Below are 13329 nucleotides of genomic sequence, written 5' to 3'. Positions count from 1 at the left end.
ACAAACGGTCAAAAATGATATTTTAGGCATTTCTGTTGTAAACTTGTACATCTGTACAGTGTTAATGTATTTGTGTACAACATTTTTTTGAAATACCACCAAAAAAGAACTGCGTTTTAATTCTCGACTGAAGTCAAAAGTGTTAAAGGTTTAGCTCATATTTAAATCCAATTTTTTTTCATGAAAAGGTCGAACTTTATTTAAAAAAAATAATCTCGTTAAACGTGATTTGAATAATAATAATTTTTTAATAAATATTTGCGTTCTTATGATAAACCCAAATATTTCATTTTAAGGGTCATTTTCAAGGAGTTGTAAATAACTTACTTTGGGAAAATGGGAATCAGGTTGGGGTGGAGTGGGATTCGAACCGCGGACCTTTGAGCCGTGAGTTTGAGACTCTAACCACGGGACCACGGGACCACGGGACCACAGCCCGATTTAACTCTACTGTCTGCATTGTTCCTTTTACTGGCAGTTTATATGAATGGTGGATATAATCGTGACCATTTTGCATTGCTAACCCTCAATAAATATGCTAAAAAGTTAGTCATTGAATTAAATGTTCTTAATTACTTTAGCTAAATTGCTTGCAATTATATAATAAAAATAATATGGTATTTTCTTTAACAAATGTGGATACGCGTATATGTGTATCTATAGATATGTACGTTGTGTATGCAAATGTGCGTGTGCATGTACGTATCAGCATGTATGTTTAATTTTGTTAAATAAAATCGGGCTAGACATAAAACTGATTAAATCAGGACACTCACGTACAGAATATGTCTATGTGAGACATTAAAAAAAAATGTTTTTCTTTCTTTAGTTACATGTACGGTAAACCTTTGTAATTATAAGAAAAAAAAAAACAAAAAAAGGGTATTTTTTTTATATTCTTTAAAAATATAAAAAAAATACCCTTTCTAATTTTCTAATATGCCTTTCAAATCCACGCTAAGAGGCAAATTAGATTAGTTCTCAATCAGCGAGAAGGGAAGCGAAAACGCGTAATTTAAAAATTAATAATTTACACGCGTCCATAAAGCAAAGGGCCCATTCGTTCAGGAATGCGGTGCAGAAAGGCGACGCGCGACGTGTTCGTTGTCGAGGGATTTATAATTTTGATATGGTAATGTCATTTGTTTGTTTGTTTCCAGTTTTCATCGCTAGGGCGCTCCTGTCAGTGTATATAAGCTTGTGTTATTTATTCACACTACACCAGTGGCGATCAACATTTGGACCAGGTATCTATTAAAATATTATTTTTTAAATAAAAAAAGGTATCGTCGGCCTAACTTGTAAGTTTTATTTTTAGTTTTGTAGAAACAGTTTCGTCGCCTTCAGAGGGAGTAAACAACACAAACAGTCAAGACTTTGCCCTCACCGCGGTCAAACAATCTAACAGTGCACGCAGCCTGTCTCCAAAGGAACAATATGCTTGAGTTAATTTGCCGCACCCCTTAACCCTTCCCACCGTGATACCCAAAATCCCACAAATTACATAAAGGCCTTGAAGTTCTTGTTCGTGTATTATGTATTTTATTAATAACGAGCTGAAACCGGAAATGCTTTGCTATTACTAGATTTGAGTTAATACGAGTATATTTATTAAATGAACATAATAAAATCCTGTTGAAATATGATGTCTCAGGCAAATGTGTGGTAAAAATATATACGATAGATGAACAAATGTCGAGAAACGTACATTATCTAAGACTGAGATTAACGTTAACAACAAAATCAAGAAAGAAGCTCTGCGTTGCTTTGGACATGCAAAGCAAATGAACAGCAAAAGAAAAATGGCCAAAACTATTTACAATGCAAATATTGATGGATGCAGAAATAGAGGAAGACCAAGAAAGACATGGCATGACCAAATCCAATAAATACACGAAGATGGTCATGCTAAAAGTCGGAATAATTGACGCGCGTTTATGAGAAGATGTATGAATGTAGAGGAAGCAAGATGTGTATGCAAAGAAAGCGATGAAATATAATGACAAAGAATTTCGATAAATAAGTGTTTGAACATTGTTTTCCTGTCACTGTCATGCAGATGCCTCCCCGATACTGTGCGAAAAAGACAAATGCATGTCAGGCCTTTTGTTATAATAGTCAAAATCGACGTTTCGCTGTACCGTTTTTCGCAACTCAAAACTGAATTTATTATTTTTTAGACAGAGCATCAGAATATTTTTTTTTCTGTATCAGTATATTTTGCGTTTTTCAAAAATAGTTATATTTGTATACCATGCGCCGTGGGCCCGAAGACTACAGATAAAACCGGGCTTTTTACGGGTTTGAATTGTTCTAGTTCTCATAATGAACATTTTTTGGAAAAACGAAACAGTATGGGGACACGCTAATGGTAAATATCTATCATGTATAAAAAAGAGTTCTGCTTTGTTTATAAATTGCCCTAAATAAAAACTATCACTCAATTGAAAAAAGGAAAAAAAGGAGAGAGGAAGGGAGGAGAGATTAAGGAAGAGAAAATAGATGTTTTTTCAGACGTGATTTAAACAGAGATACTCTAGTGACACCTTTGATGGTGGATGGGAGATGATTCCACAGTTGAGCCGCATGGACACTGTATGAATTATAGGAGAAGGATAATATTTAAGGAAAAAAACATTTAAAATATGGAATACCAAATAACTATGGGTTTTTTGTTCTAACCGCATGGCCCGCGATTTAATTCCTCCTCGGACTTGAGTATAAAAATAATGTAGAATATTGAATGAAAAACAATTTTTTTAATAAAAATTTTCAAGGGAAAAATATTAAATTGCGTGCAATTAGTAAAAACATGAATTATTTATGAAAATAACACGTAAATATAAATTTAATGGCATGATATTAATAGCGGTAAAACAGTAACTGTAACAGTATGAAAAAAACAGTAAATTTCACATTTTATCACTTCTTCACAATATTTTAGGTAATCCCACTTCGCTTGTTTATATGGGAGAGCTCTACTAAACAACACGGACTATCTCTTCGTTCTAGTAACGAGAGAACCTTTTTAATATATTTTCATCGCTCTAATTTTCTTGCCTCCTCTTTCACAGTACAAGCTGCTCGATTGTGGAATAATCTACCCACGAATGTTAGAGACGTCCCTTCTTTATTTATATTTCAGTCAAGATTGAAATGTCACTATCTAAATATTTAAATTGTTCCTCTATCCTTCTTCTTTCCTTCACGTCCCCTCTCCTCTCTTCATAGTAAAGTGTTTTTATTTTAATTTCATAGTATAGTGTTAACTTTTTTATATTTGCTTTTATTTTCTTAATTTCTGTTTTTCATTTTTGTATAAAATTGTGAAATTCAATATGTCCATGTACTTGTAATTTTCTCAAACTGAACGGTTTGGGTAGGTAGGAAGAAATTGCCTTAAGGCAATATGCCCGCTCTTATATGTATATAAATTGTAAATGGTTATAAAGTGTTAAAAAAATCAATGATAAAGTAAAATTATAAAATAAACGACAAAAAAAAATTACATAATGGTTAAGTACGGTTGATTATCACAATAAGACTTAATCTTGCGCAAAATCCCTCGCTGCATCAGAGGTAGTTTGCTTTAAAAATTGTGGAGTTTATTCAGTATCCACTGCTTTAATACCAGCAAACCATTGAATTTCGTTAAAAGCATGATAATTATTACTGCACTACTGTTGTTTTAGAACAAGCTTTTTCAGTAGTGGTATACTAGAGGACTCCAATGTTTTTAGCATTAACCCTCCCTCCTCGGTGATGTGTAGCTAGTACACATTGAGTCTAATAACAACTTAAAAAATAAAATAAATATTGGGTTTAGATTTTCAGTATTCCTCCATTACACATTAACGTATCGACTGGAATAATTGTTACTAAATAATAAGTACTTATTAGGCACAAAAAAAGAATTTTATCGGAAATCGGGGATAAATTAAAAACATCATCAAAATTATACTCACAGTATACCAATAACACCTAGCGTGTACCGTCCACAACATGTCCAGTCACGTAGTCCAGTACTAGCTACTTCGTAGCTCTCGGGAAGTTGGCGCGGGTGCGCGTTTCGCCCGAGTCGTTAGCGATACCTAATGTTTTTTTCATGTTTTCAGAAGTTAGATTTAAAATATAATCATCTTTGAATTCAATTATGGTTAATTAAAGCCTTTACCAATAAATATTCCTTTTTTCCGTTTTTAACGTTCTTTTTTTTTAATGTGTAGTGAATACACAACACCGTAACGTGCGGGTGTTTTTAGGACAGTAAGAGAAAGGTTAAAAGAATCTGAATATATGAATAAAATGACATTCATAACTCAACTTGGCAAAAATGTGACTTCCAGCCTTATAGCTTTAAGGTACAGATATGTACTGATATACTGGTACAAGCCGCCACTGGAACTGTTACACTTCTACCCACAAAATACGATATCGTTGTGTTCACAGCTCTGTGAGTACGATAGCGCAGATTTCCATGCGGTATTTTAACGACAAAACAACAATTTTAAGCTTTATGGTCACTTGAATTTATTCCCCTTCTATGTTTGCCGTGTTCAATATACAGCAAAGCCACGTGGCATAAGTTATATTTTTTAATGTATTTTTTTAATTATAAATTTCATAGAAGGTACATATATTTTAAAAATTCTATACAGATCTACTTTTATACATCTAGTAAATATTATCACTGTAACTTTAAAAAAAAAGAGACTAATTTTTGTGCTTGGAGAGTGACTTACATTGTTTTATTTGCTTATTTATAAGAGTTTACATAATTTTAAATACGAGTACATGGAAAAAAAAAAAAAACATAGGATATATAAAGAAAAAAACAAAAAACAATAATACATTCATACTAATTAAAATATAGTGTAGTTTTTACACGAATTCAAAAAAAATCTTTAGATTTACTTTAAATTTATTTATTGTAAATTATTTTTAATAGTTTTTAGTTCATTGGGAAGATTATTATAATTTTTTACACATTTGAAGACAAAGCTATCTTGACCACGACTTGTGTGGAATTTAGGAACTGTAATATTACTAAAACTAAATAGTATCTGAATTATTTTTTTTAGGCGTCGCCTTATAGGTGAAATAATTCAATCGAATGAATATCTTCCCAACTTTACTGATTTGGTCGATCCTGAATTGGTTTAAAATGGCATTGGAAAATATAATGCATTATATGTTATATACTAGTGGACCACTGGTTAAACCTGTGCCTCGATTAAGAACGATATCTTCATATGTATATATCGAGACCAAATACTTAACTTCTGTATTATCTGTATCTTACCACGGTATGTTCTACGTACTTGTCATATCGACATTATATAATCGAAACAAGCCAGTGGAATGACCGCAAACAATTAATCCGCGTTATTTACGTCATGAACATTTAAAATAGTTTTTATTTATAGCTTAAATAGGCTTCTGTAATAAAAAATGCTCACTTCAAATAGACTGTAAACTCCAATCAATCCCTATTCAAGCAAAAAATGCTCGCTTGAACATGAATTTTCCTTAACTTTTGGAAATCGCCTAGACGGTATGCTTAACGATCGTCTGTGTATATCTACCGATTGACTACAAAGCCGGCTACTTCGACGTCTCGATACATACACTCGGAAAGATAGTAAAATAGATGGAAAAAATAAAATAACTAAAAATTTTTTTTACAGTGGTAACTTTCTGACGCATATAATCTGTGTCTGACGCCTAGATACTATTGTTAGTTAATAAGATAGAACCTAGCAACATTATTTTTTTACATCTATGCGTTCGTTTTATTAAAGTGACAGTTATGTCGGAATTTAATTCGACTTTAAAACTTACTTATTTCTCTTTCATATTTTTCACACTTTTAAGAAAAAAGGTGCCAACCTCAACGATTACAATTTTAAATAAATCATAATTAAAGGAAAAATTGCTCAGTGGAACAATTTTTTTTTACACTTTTGATGCGTAGATAAACTGATCGAGGGGTTCTAGACCCGTCGGTATAAAATAAAGTGCTTGCATCGAAACTTGATGGTGGGGGAATCGGTACTATACCTTTGTAGTCGGTAGGGAGACTTTTTACTTCAGTATGACGTCATAGTTGGAGAAATCTTCAACTATGACGTCATACTGAAGCTATGTCATTTTAGAGCGTAGATATGTATACCGTGACGTACGCTTCCTCTTAATTCATATCTATGTACCTACCCAAAACTTGAAGATGGGGGTCGGGAGTATATTTTTATGATCGCTAAAGGGAATTTATCTTTGACTATACTGTGAACTATAAGGTGAAGGTGTGACGTCTTTATATTCCCATCATCATTGAGGCCCTGAGGATGTTAAAGAGTTTGCCCCCTACCTAATAGCTCGATACTTTCTACATTTTTCTACATTTTTCTACATTTTTTTTGCACCACAACAGGCCAGGAGGCCTAATTACAGTGGTGAATGAAGCACCCAGGCTTGAGAAAAATCACATTTTTAATTTTTGTGTTCTCATCGGGAATCGAACCCGGAACCTTCCGTGCGTGAATCAAGCGTCTTGACCACTACACCACGGAGGCTGCCTTTATAGACCTAGGCTTGGAGGGCGAGAACTATTCACGGGGACCCGTCAGAATAGATCTTTACTGGTCGCAGTGACGTCAGGAGCTAACATAGAACTGAACCCTACCACTTAGAATCAGAATAATATAAATTAGCTGTAAAAATAATATATTTCAAAGCTAAGGTAAAAATGCATTTAAAATTAAATTAATGTTATATTATGTTAAACAAATAAATTGTAAACAGTAAAATCATTTTCAACTTATTACAACAAAGATTAAAAACATTTTAGAGAAGGTAAAATAGGCATCTTCAGGGCTTATGACCTGTCGTTTGCTGGTTTTAGTGACCACTTTACACATTGTGTAACATTCACCATTCTTTCCATATTTGAACATTTACATTGCTTGAATCAATTCGATTAGATGAATCTCACCCGCGTAAATAAAGGTTTCAGCTCTTTAAATTCGCAAACATCAACAGATGTATGAATTGAAGCAAAATAGATGATAGGCAAAATTATGAATGATACACAGTGTGTAAAGTGGCCACTGAAACCAGCCAATGACAGGTCATAAACCCTGTAGATGCCTAGACTACTATATTTCCTTCTCAGAAATGTTCTTCATCTATGTTGTAATACGTTAATATTTGAATTCAGTCCTTGTCTACAAAAATTTGGAAACACTCAAAATATTGTTCTCAAATTTTACTTCCTTATTGATAAAAAGTATTATTTTTCCCCCTGCTCAGAAAAGATTTCATATTAATAATCTCGAGAATATTCAATTTACTTCTCATTCATAAACTTAATTCAATTTTTATACATCTAATCAAATAAATGTACATAATAAAAAGTATCCAAGCGTCCCTCGTAATAAGAGAAATATTTGATTGCTTTAAAATTGATTGAACGTAAAGATTTTTCGTCATTTTCTTTAGAGGATTCTTGTTTTATTGCTTTTAAGTAAATTTCCTTTTCTGTAAAACTCTAAATTGAAAGATAAAAAAAGGAAATGGTTCGGGAAAGCATCCCTTTATTTTAGATTAATGGTATGCAGCGCCACGTTTGTGTAAGAAATTCCCCGGGTTCTAAATCGTTGAAGTGGAAAACATCGCTTTTTATTAGTGGAAAGAGAAAAAATGGATAAAACTCCCTCTGGCATAATCAGTAAGAAAAATGTTTCAAATTTTAAAACATTTTTATCGTATAAAACTTTTTTTTTATTCAATATGTTATGTCTTTTTTGGGTGATCTCGAGTGGTTAGGACTAAATCAGACGTTAAAGCTATGGGTGCTGGAGCCATCTTCAGGGTAAACTAGTTTTGTATAGGAATTTTTCGACATGACTTGTTTGACGTCCGCGATTCAACTCTTATTTTTTTATTTATAACATTTATGATCTGAGTCAATTTCAACAGCAAAAGTAACATAAAACTTTTAGCAAAGACAAAACAAATAATCAACGATATTTTAAGTTTGTCCAAATTTTTGTAGACAAGGACTGGATTCAACTCCCTGGGGAGCTGTTTATATTAACATATTACAACAAAGATAAAGCCCTGTAGATTCCTAGAATTCTATATTATCTTCTCTTAAATGTTCATTTTAAGATTACCCTTGGTTAACCTTAGGTCACATGAGGTTAGGAAATGATCGCCAATAATCACTGTCTCTTTTAATTTAAATTCAATTAAATATGTGTCTTGCTTGGCGATCTAATTAGATAACATATCTTTCTCTCAACTTAATGTTTTATGCATTTGCCTAAGGGTCATCATCAGTATTATTTCCTAATTACATCTAATGGTGCATAGGGCACTGCATTGATACTAAAATCTCATCATAACTTGATCGTTTTTGTTACATGAAGGTAAGGTGATCAGTCTTACAGTTCAGGTGCCAGTCAAGGGACAATAAATTATTCAAGAGTATTTTTTTTTTTTAAATAATTATTCCACCTGGGGATTCAATCTCGAGACCTCTCGCATGGTAGGCAAACGCGTTGATCAATAATCTTAATAAGGCTAATAGATGTTTCGTCATTTTTGGGGATCTCGATATATATGTGATTCAAAATCATCTAATATACCTTAATAAGTGGTTTATATTTTTTATTATGTGTAGAAGTTTATTTGAATTTTGATTTGATTGCAAAAATATTCGTCAAAATGCTTAAAGTAGTTGCCAGCATATTCATTAATTAATTTCGCCGTGGCGCCGTGGCACGCCAGTTACATCGCTGTAACGGACGGGAACATACTTATGCAGTATTTTTTGGTAAGAAATGTTAAGAAGTGATAGAATGTGAATGTTTCTTCTAAACCAGATACTGAGCCTGTGTAGTTGCGTGCGATATTCGGCCATGTGGTCGAATTTGCGAATATTAAAGATAAAACTTGTGTAAACAATCGTTACAACTTATTAAACTATTCGCATCTGGATAACAGATGTGAATGGCATGTAAAACATACGTCTGCATAATCAAGGATTGGAACAAGTAAGCTCTGGACTAATGTATACTTTACATTAATTGGCAAGAAATGGCAAATGGAAAGGTATGGTAGGCGAGTTTGCCAACCACCTACCAATACGAGACGGACTCATATCTATTCGATGTGTTTTACAACCATCGAGTCTAAAATGCTCGTTCAGGGTTGACATTTACATAAACAACTGTATCCGTTATCCGCCCGGACATATAGTGATATTGATTGAAATTACTAATGGTTGTTTGGTCAAGTATTTTTGTTTTGATTTGTAATTAGTTTCTTAAATACATTGTTTTTTTTGTTTATTTATTGATATTTCCTTCTTCTTTTAAAATAGCATAAAAGTGTATTTGTGCTCACATAAAATAATCAGATAACTAATAAAATAAATTTAGGTAAACTTACCTATAATCGGTTCCATCGCCTAACTGTCGTACCGCTATCGGGAATTCTGAAAGTCCATGGGATTTCAGGAGTTCTTGAAGCCGAACAAGGCCTTCGTTATTTTCGTAAATGATGGTGAATGATTTCCATCCCCAAGCCTTGACTATATCGACGTACGCCTGAAACAATCATTAGTACAAATTAATAAATTATATATGTAGGGTCCATAGTCTATAGTCAATGACACACACGTGTCAAATTAGTTCACCTAAAATAAACTTATGACCGACGATGCAATGTCATTATTTTCAATCGAATTAAATATATTCGTAAAATGCAACTCAATGAGTATTTCTCATGAAATCGGAGGGCATCGTTCTGCAGTGCATTCACATCGTCCCTACCAAAAAAAAAAGAACTACAAAGGAACGTCGTCTATAAAAAAGACCATAGGATGCAGCCAAAATCAGTCAGCTCGTTCAGTCAGCCCAACAAGATCAGTGCAGTTTGATCAGCTTTAGCATGTAGTTCAAGTAAAGTTACTTCAACCCGATTAAACTTCTTAGATTTTCACGGCCGTTAAGATGCACAATAAGTTTTTCTGGGTTATTATGCCGTGTGTCGTTCGTACTCTCTACCGACGTTTTGGATCGCGTTACAGCGTCCATCATCAGGGTTGATGTTATTTGTGTATGAATATATTTCTGTAAGAGATACAATAGATTGAAGCGCAAGTGATTATGAAAATCTTATTGATTTAATCGGTGATTGATTTTAAACAAAAATACAAAAATAAAATAATATCAAGATTTTGTTAGAAGAGTATACCAATGTGTCAAAACAAGCTATCACTGTTTTATTTCCATTTTCTATAACTGATCATGCGGAATGGGGTTTCCTTATAAATATTTAATTATGCTTTTTTAGGTAAGTTCATAACATCTTAAGGATTTTTACAAAAATTCAATAACATTACAACATTTTTTTATTACAACAATTTTGAATCTAAATTTCTCAATAACATATTTTTTCAAGTATTTTTTTAAATATTTCAATGCTTTCTATTTCTTATATTATGGTTCAATAAAATCAGAACTCAGAAACAGGCCCATTGACGGTTAACATGTATGTCAGAATTCTACTTACTAAGCGCCTAATATAAAAAAAGATTTGCGATTCAAGAACTCAATATCAGCCAATTAATCGAGAATTTTATTCACTCTCATTTTTTTGCGAATTTTTTATTTGACTTAATAAATAACAAATGTTTAAATAAATTGTTTATTTTTACGATTATGAATTTCTTAAGCTAAAAAATAAGCTTAGTGTTATTTAAAATTTTTCGGATTTGCGAAGTGTTTCGTTGATAAATTTTTTTGAGAATACCTGTTTTAGGGTAAGTTTAAGTATATTTCTCCTAAACGTATTTCCCAATTTGAGAAAATAAATTTTTATCCCATAACCTTCCATATCATACTTCATCATAAAATCATTTGACGGAAAAGTTAAAATACAAATTAAGCATTAAAAAAGTATTTGAACATTCGATTCGTTTTTTTATTAATTTAATAGTCAATTAGTTGGCAGATCTTGTTGATCTCTACAGGAACATTTTCACGTTTCCAGGAATCAAAAAAGGGGAAGGATCGTAGGGTCTACCACAAAATCAGAATTCTCGCAAAAGCAATGTCTGGTCTTTGGGACCTAAAAATCATTATTTTGTACTGCACATAAGAATGATTGTCTTAAAAGAGGTTGTACCGGTTAGGCAGACTACACACAATCGACCAAAATCTATTTGCACAAATATTGAGTGGATTATAAAAAATACGTTAATAACTTATAACTACTTCTAATATCACGCCATTTCCCCGTATGAGTAGACAAAGATGATGGACCACCAAACACGTCTATCCTGACATACATTCCTAGCTTCCTCCACATTCATTCATCTCGTCATACATGTCCTTCGTGTCAGTTTTTGACGTAACTTGACTTAGAATTTTGATTAATCTGATCATGCCACGTCTTTTTTGGTCGCCCACGTCTTATGTTACCATTCACTCTCACCATTTATATCAGTTTTCACGTTCTTTCATCATCCGTTTGTTCTCCATGACCAAACTATCTTACTGACCCTTTCTTAGTATATTTAATAAATCATGACAATTAATAATGAAGGCGAGAATGAAAAACAGGTATATTTAATATTATGTTAATAAAATTTGTATAAAACCACTCACCGACTTACAGTAACCTGTCTCTTCGTCAGGACAACAACACTACACTCATTGTAATGGTCACCCTACCCTCCCCCTCCCTTTTCCCTCCTTTTCCGATTGTTAATCCTTTTGAAATATTAGCTTCATAAGTCATTAACCCTCGGTGGTGGCGTAGTGAAGCATGTGTCTAACCTGCATGTCGATTTTATATTTTTTGCAAATCTACTATGGTGAAGGTGTGTAGTGGTATTTGCATGTTGGTGTAGTGTTGTTGTCCTGACGAAGAGACGGGTTACGTCTCGAAACCGGTAGACAGATAAGTCGGTGAGTGGTTTTATACAAATTTTATTAAGATAATATTAAAATGTTGGACCACAAAGTTAATGCTTTGAATATTAATAATACAGGTATATTTAATTTATTTATTAATTTCTTTTATCCACAATATATTTATGTAACATTTATTGAGACACAAATCCCAATTCCATGGAACCAAAGTTATGTGTTGAATTGATACGAATAAATGCATAACATTTTAACAACATATATTTCACCATATATATTATACAGAACAAAAACATAATTAAAAAATACATGCCATATAAACATATAAAATAGAATACAATTTTTTAAAAAATAATGTAATTGAAAAAAGCAAATTGAAATCAACAAACTTAAGTATTTGAAAAACCATCAAGGAGTTTCTTACCCTAATTCCTCCTCCTGAGGAAAATACAGTCCTGTTTTTTTTTTTAAATAGTTTCTGTCTTTGAGAGCTTAATACGTTTTTAAAAATATTTAATACTCTTGGTGCGATAAAGCAGAGGTTTCTCTGCTAAAATCGTCCGGGTTTTGGGTTCAACATAATTAATTCCCTGAGAAAACTTCGTACAAACGTTTTGCTGAGACTTCTCCTTATTGTTATACCAAAAAATGTGTCAGTAAACTTTAAATCTAAATCTGATCACACCAGAAGTATAATGTTCCTAAGAAGTTTGAAGAGAAAATTTCTGTCGATTTGGTGAATTTCCGAAAGCAAAATAATTAATTTTTTTTGCCTGGCAACCATTTTGATATTCTGACCTGAAAATATAGTAATTAGTTCTCCAGAAAAACAAACAGATTTTATTTCCGGTAAAACTCTATGCCCCTAGTAAACTTTAACTCCGTTTTAACACCACGCGAAGTAAATTGTGACGTTAAAAATAAAAGTAGTCTTCTCCACTTTAAATTAGTTGAACCTTTTTTTTTGGATTTGAAACCTGTTTTTGGTTACAATTTTTTATTTTGATAACTTTTCGTAGTCACATTTCATTAAAAATATAAAAAATTCTCTACCCACCTTCAAGAAATGCCTGAAACATTAGTGAACATCATATTTTTATGTTTAAGATTTTTAATTTATCTAATGTTTATCGTAGGCTTCGTGGTGTAAAGTTCATCGCGTTTGCATACCATGCAAGAGGTCTCGAGTTCGATTCCTGACATGGTTGATATGAAATATTTATTTAAAAGTTTAAAAGGGTGTTTTCACACTAAAATATTTCATAGTCCCTGGAGTGCACTATCTTACCTTCATGTAACAAAATTCATCGAGATATACTGTGATTAGTGTACAAATCCAGTGCCCTATGCATCATTAGGTGCGAAAATGGAATTATAATGACGAATGTTG

The 13329-nt window shown here is 32.5% G+C and overlaps 1 protein-coding gene across 5 annotated transcripts in view; it reads right to left on the bottom strand.

The window, feature by feature from the left end:
* Positions 1-13329, bottom strand: part of KaiR1D (Kainate-type ionotropic glutamate receptor subunit 1D) — a 174833-nt gene that overhangs the window by 114601 nt on the left and 46903 nt on the right. For all 5 annotated transcript variants that reach the window (XM_088231274.1, XM_088231271.1, XM_088231273.1 and 2 more), the window contains exon 2: positions 9454-9611. In XM_088231274.1, the coding sequence (XP_088087400.1) occupies positions 9454-9611 (158 nt within the window). The remainder of the gene's footprint in view (positions 1-9453; positions 9612-13329) is intronic.

Source organism: Micrasema longulum, unplaced genomic scaffold (assembly GCF_059751315.1).
Source record: "Micrasema longulum isolate JH-2025_06_02 unplaced genomic scaffold, ASM5975131v1 h1tg000866l, whole genome shotgun sequence".
Lineage (NCBI taxonomy): Eukaryota > Metazoa > Arthropoda > Insecta > Trichoptera > Brachycentridae > Micrasema > Micrasema longulum.
The sequence above is the reverse complement of the archived record's forward strand: the minus strand, read 5'-3'. Positions and strand labels throughout refer to the sequence as shown.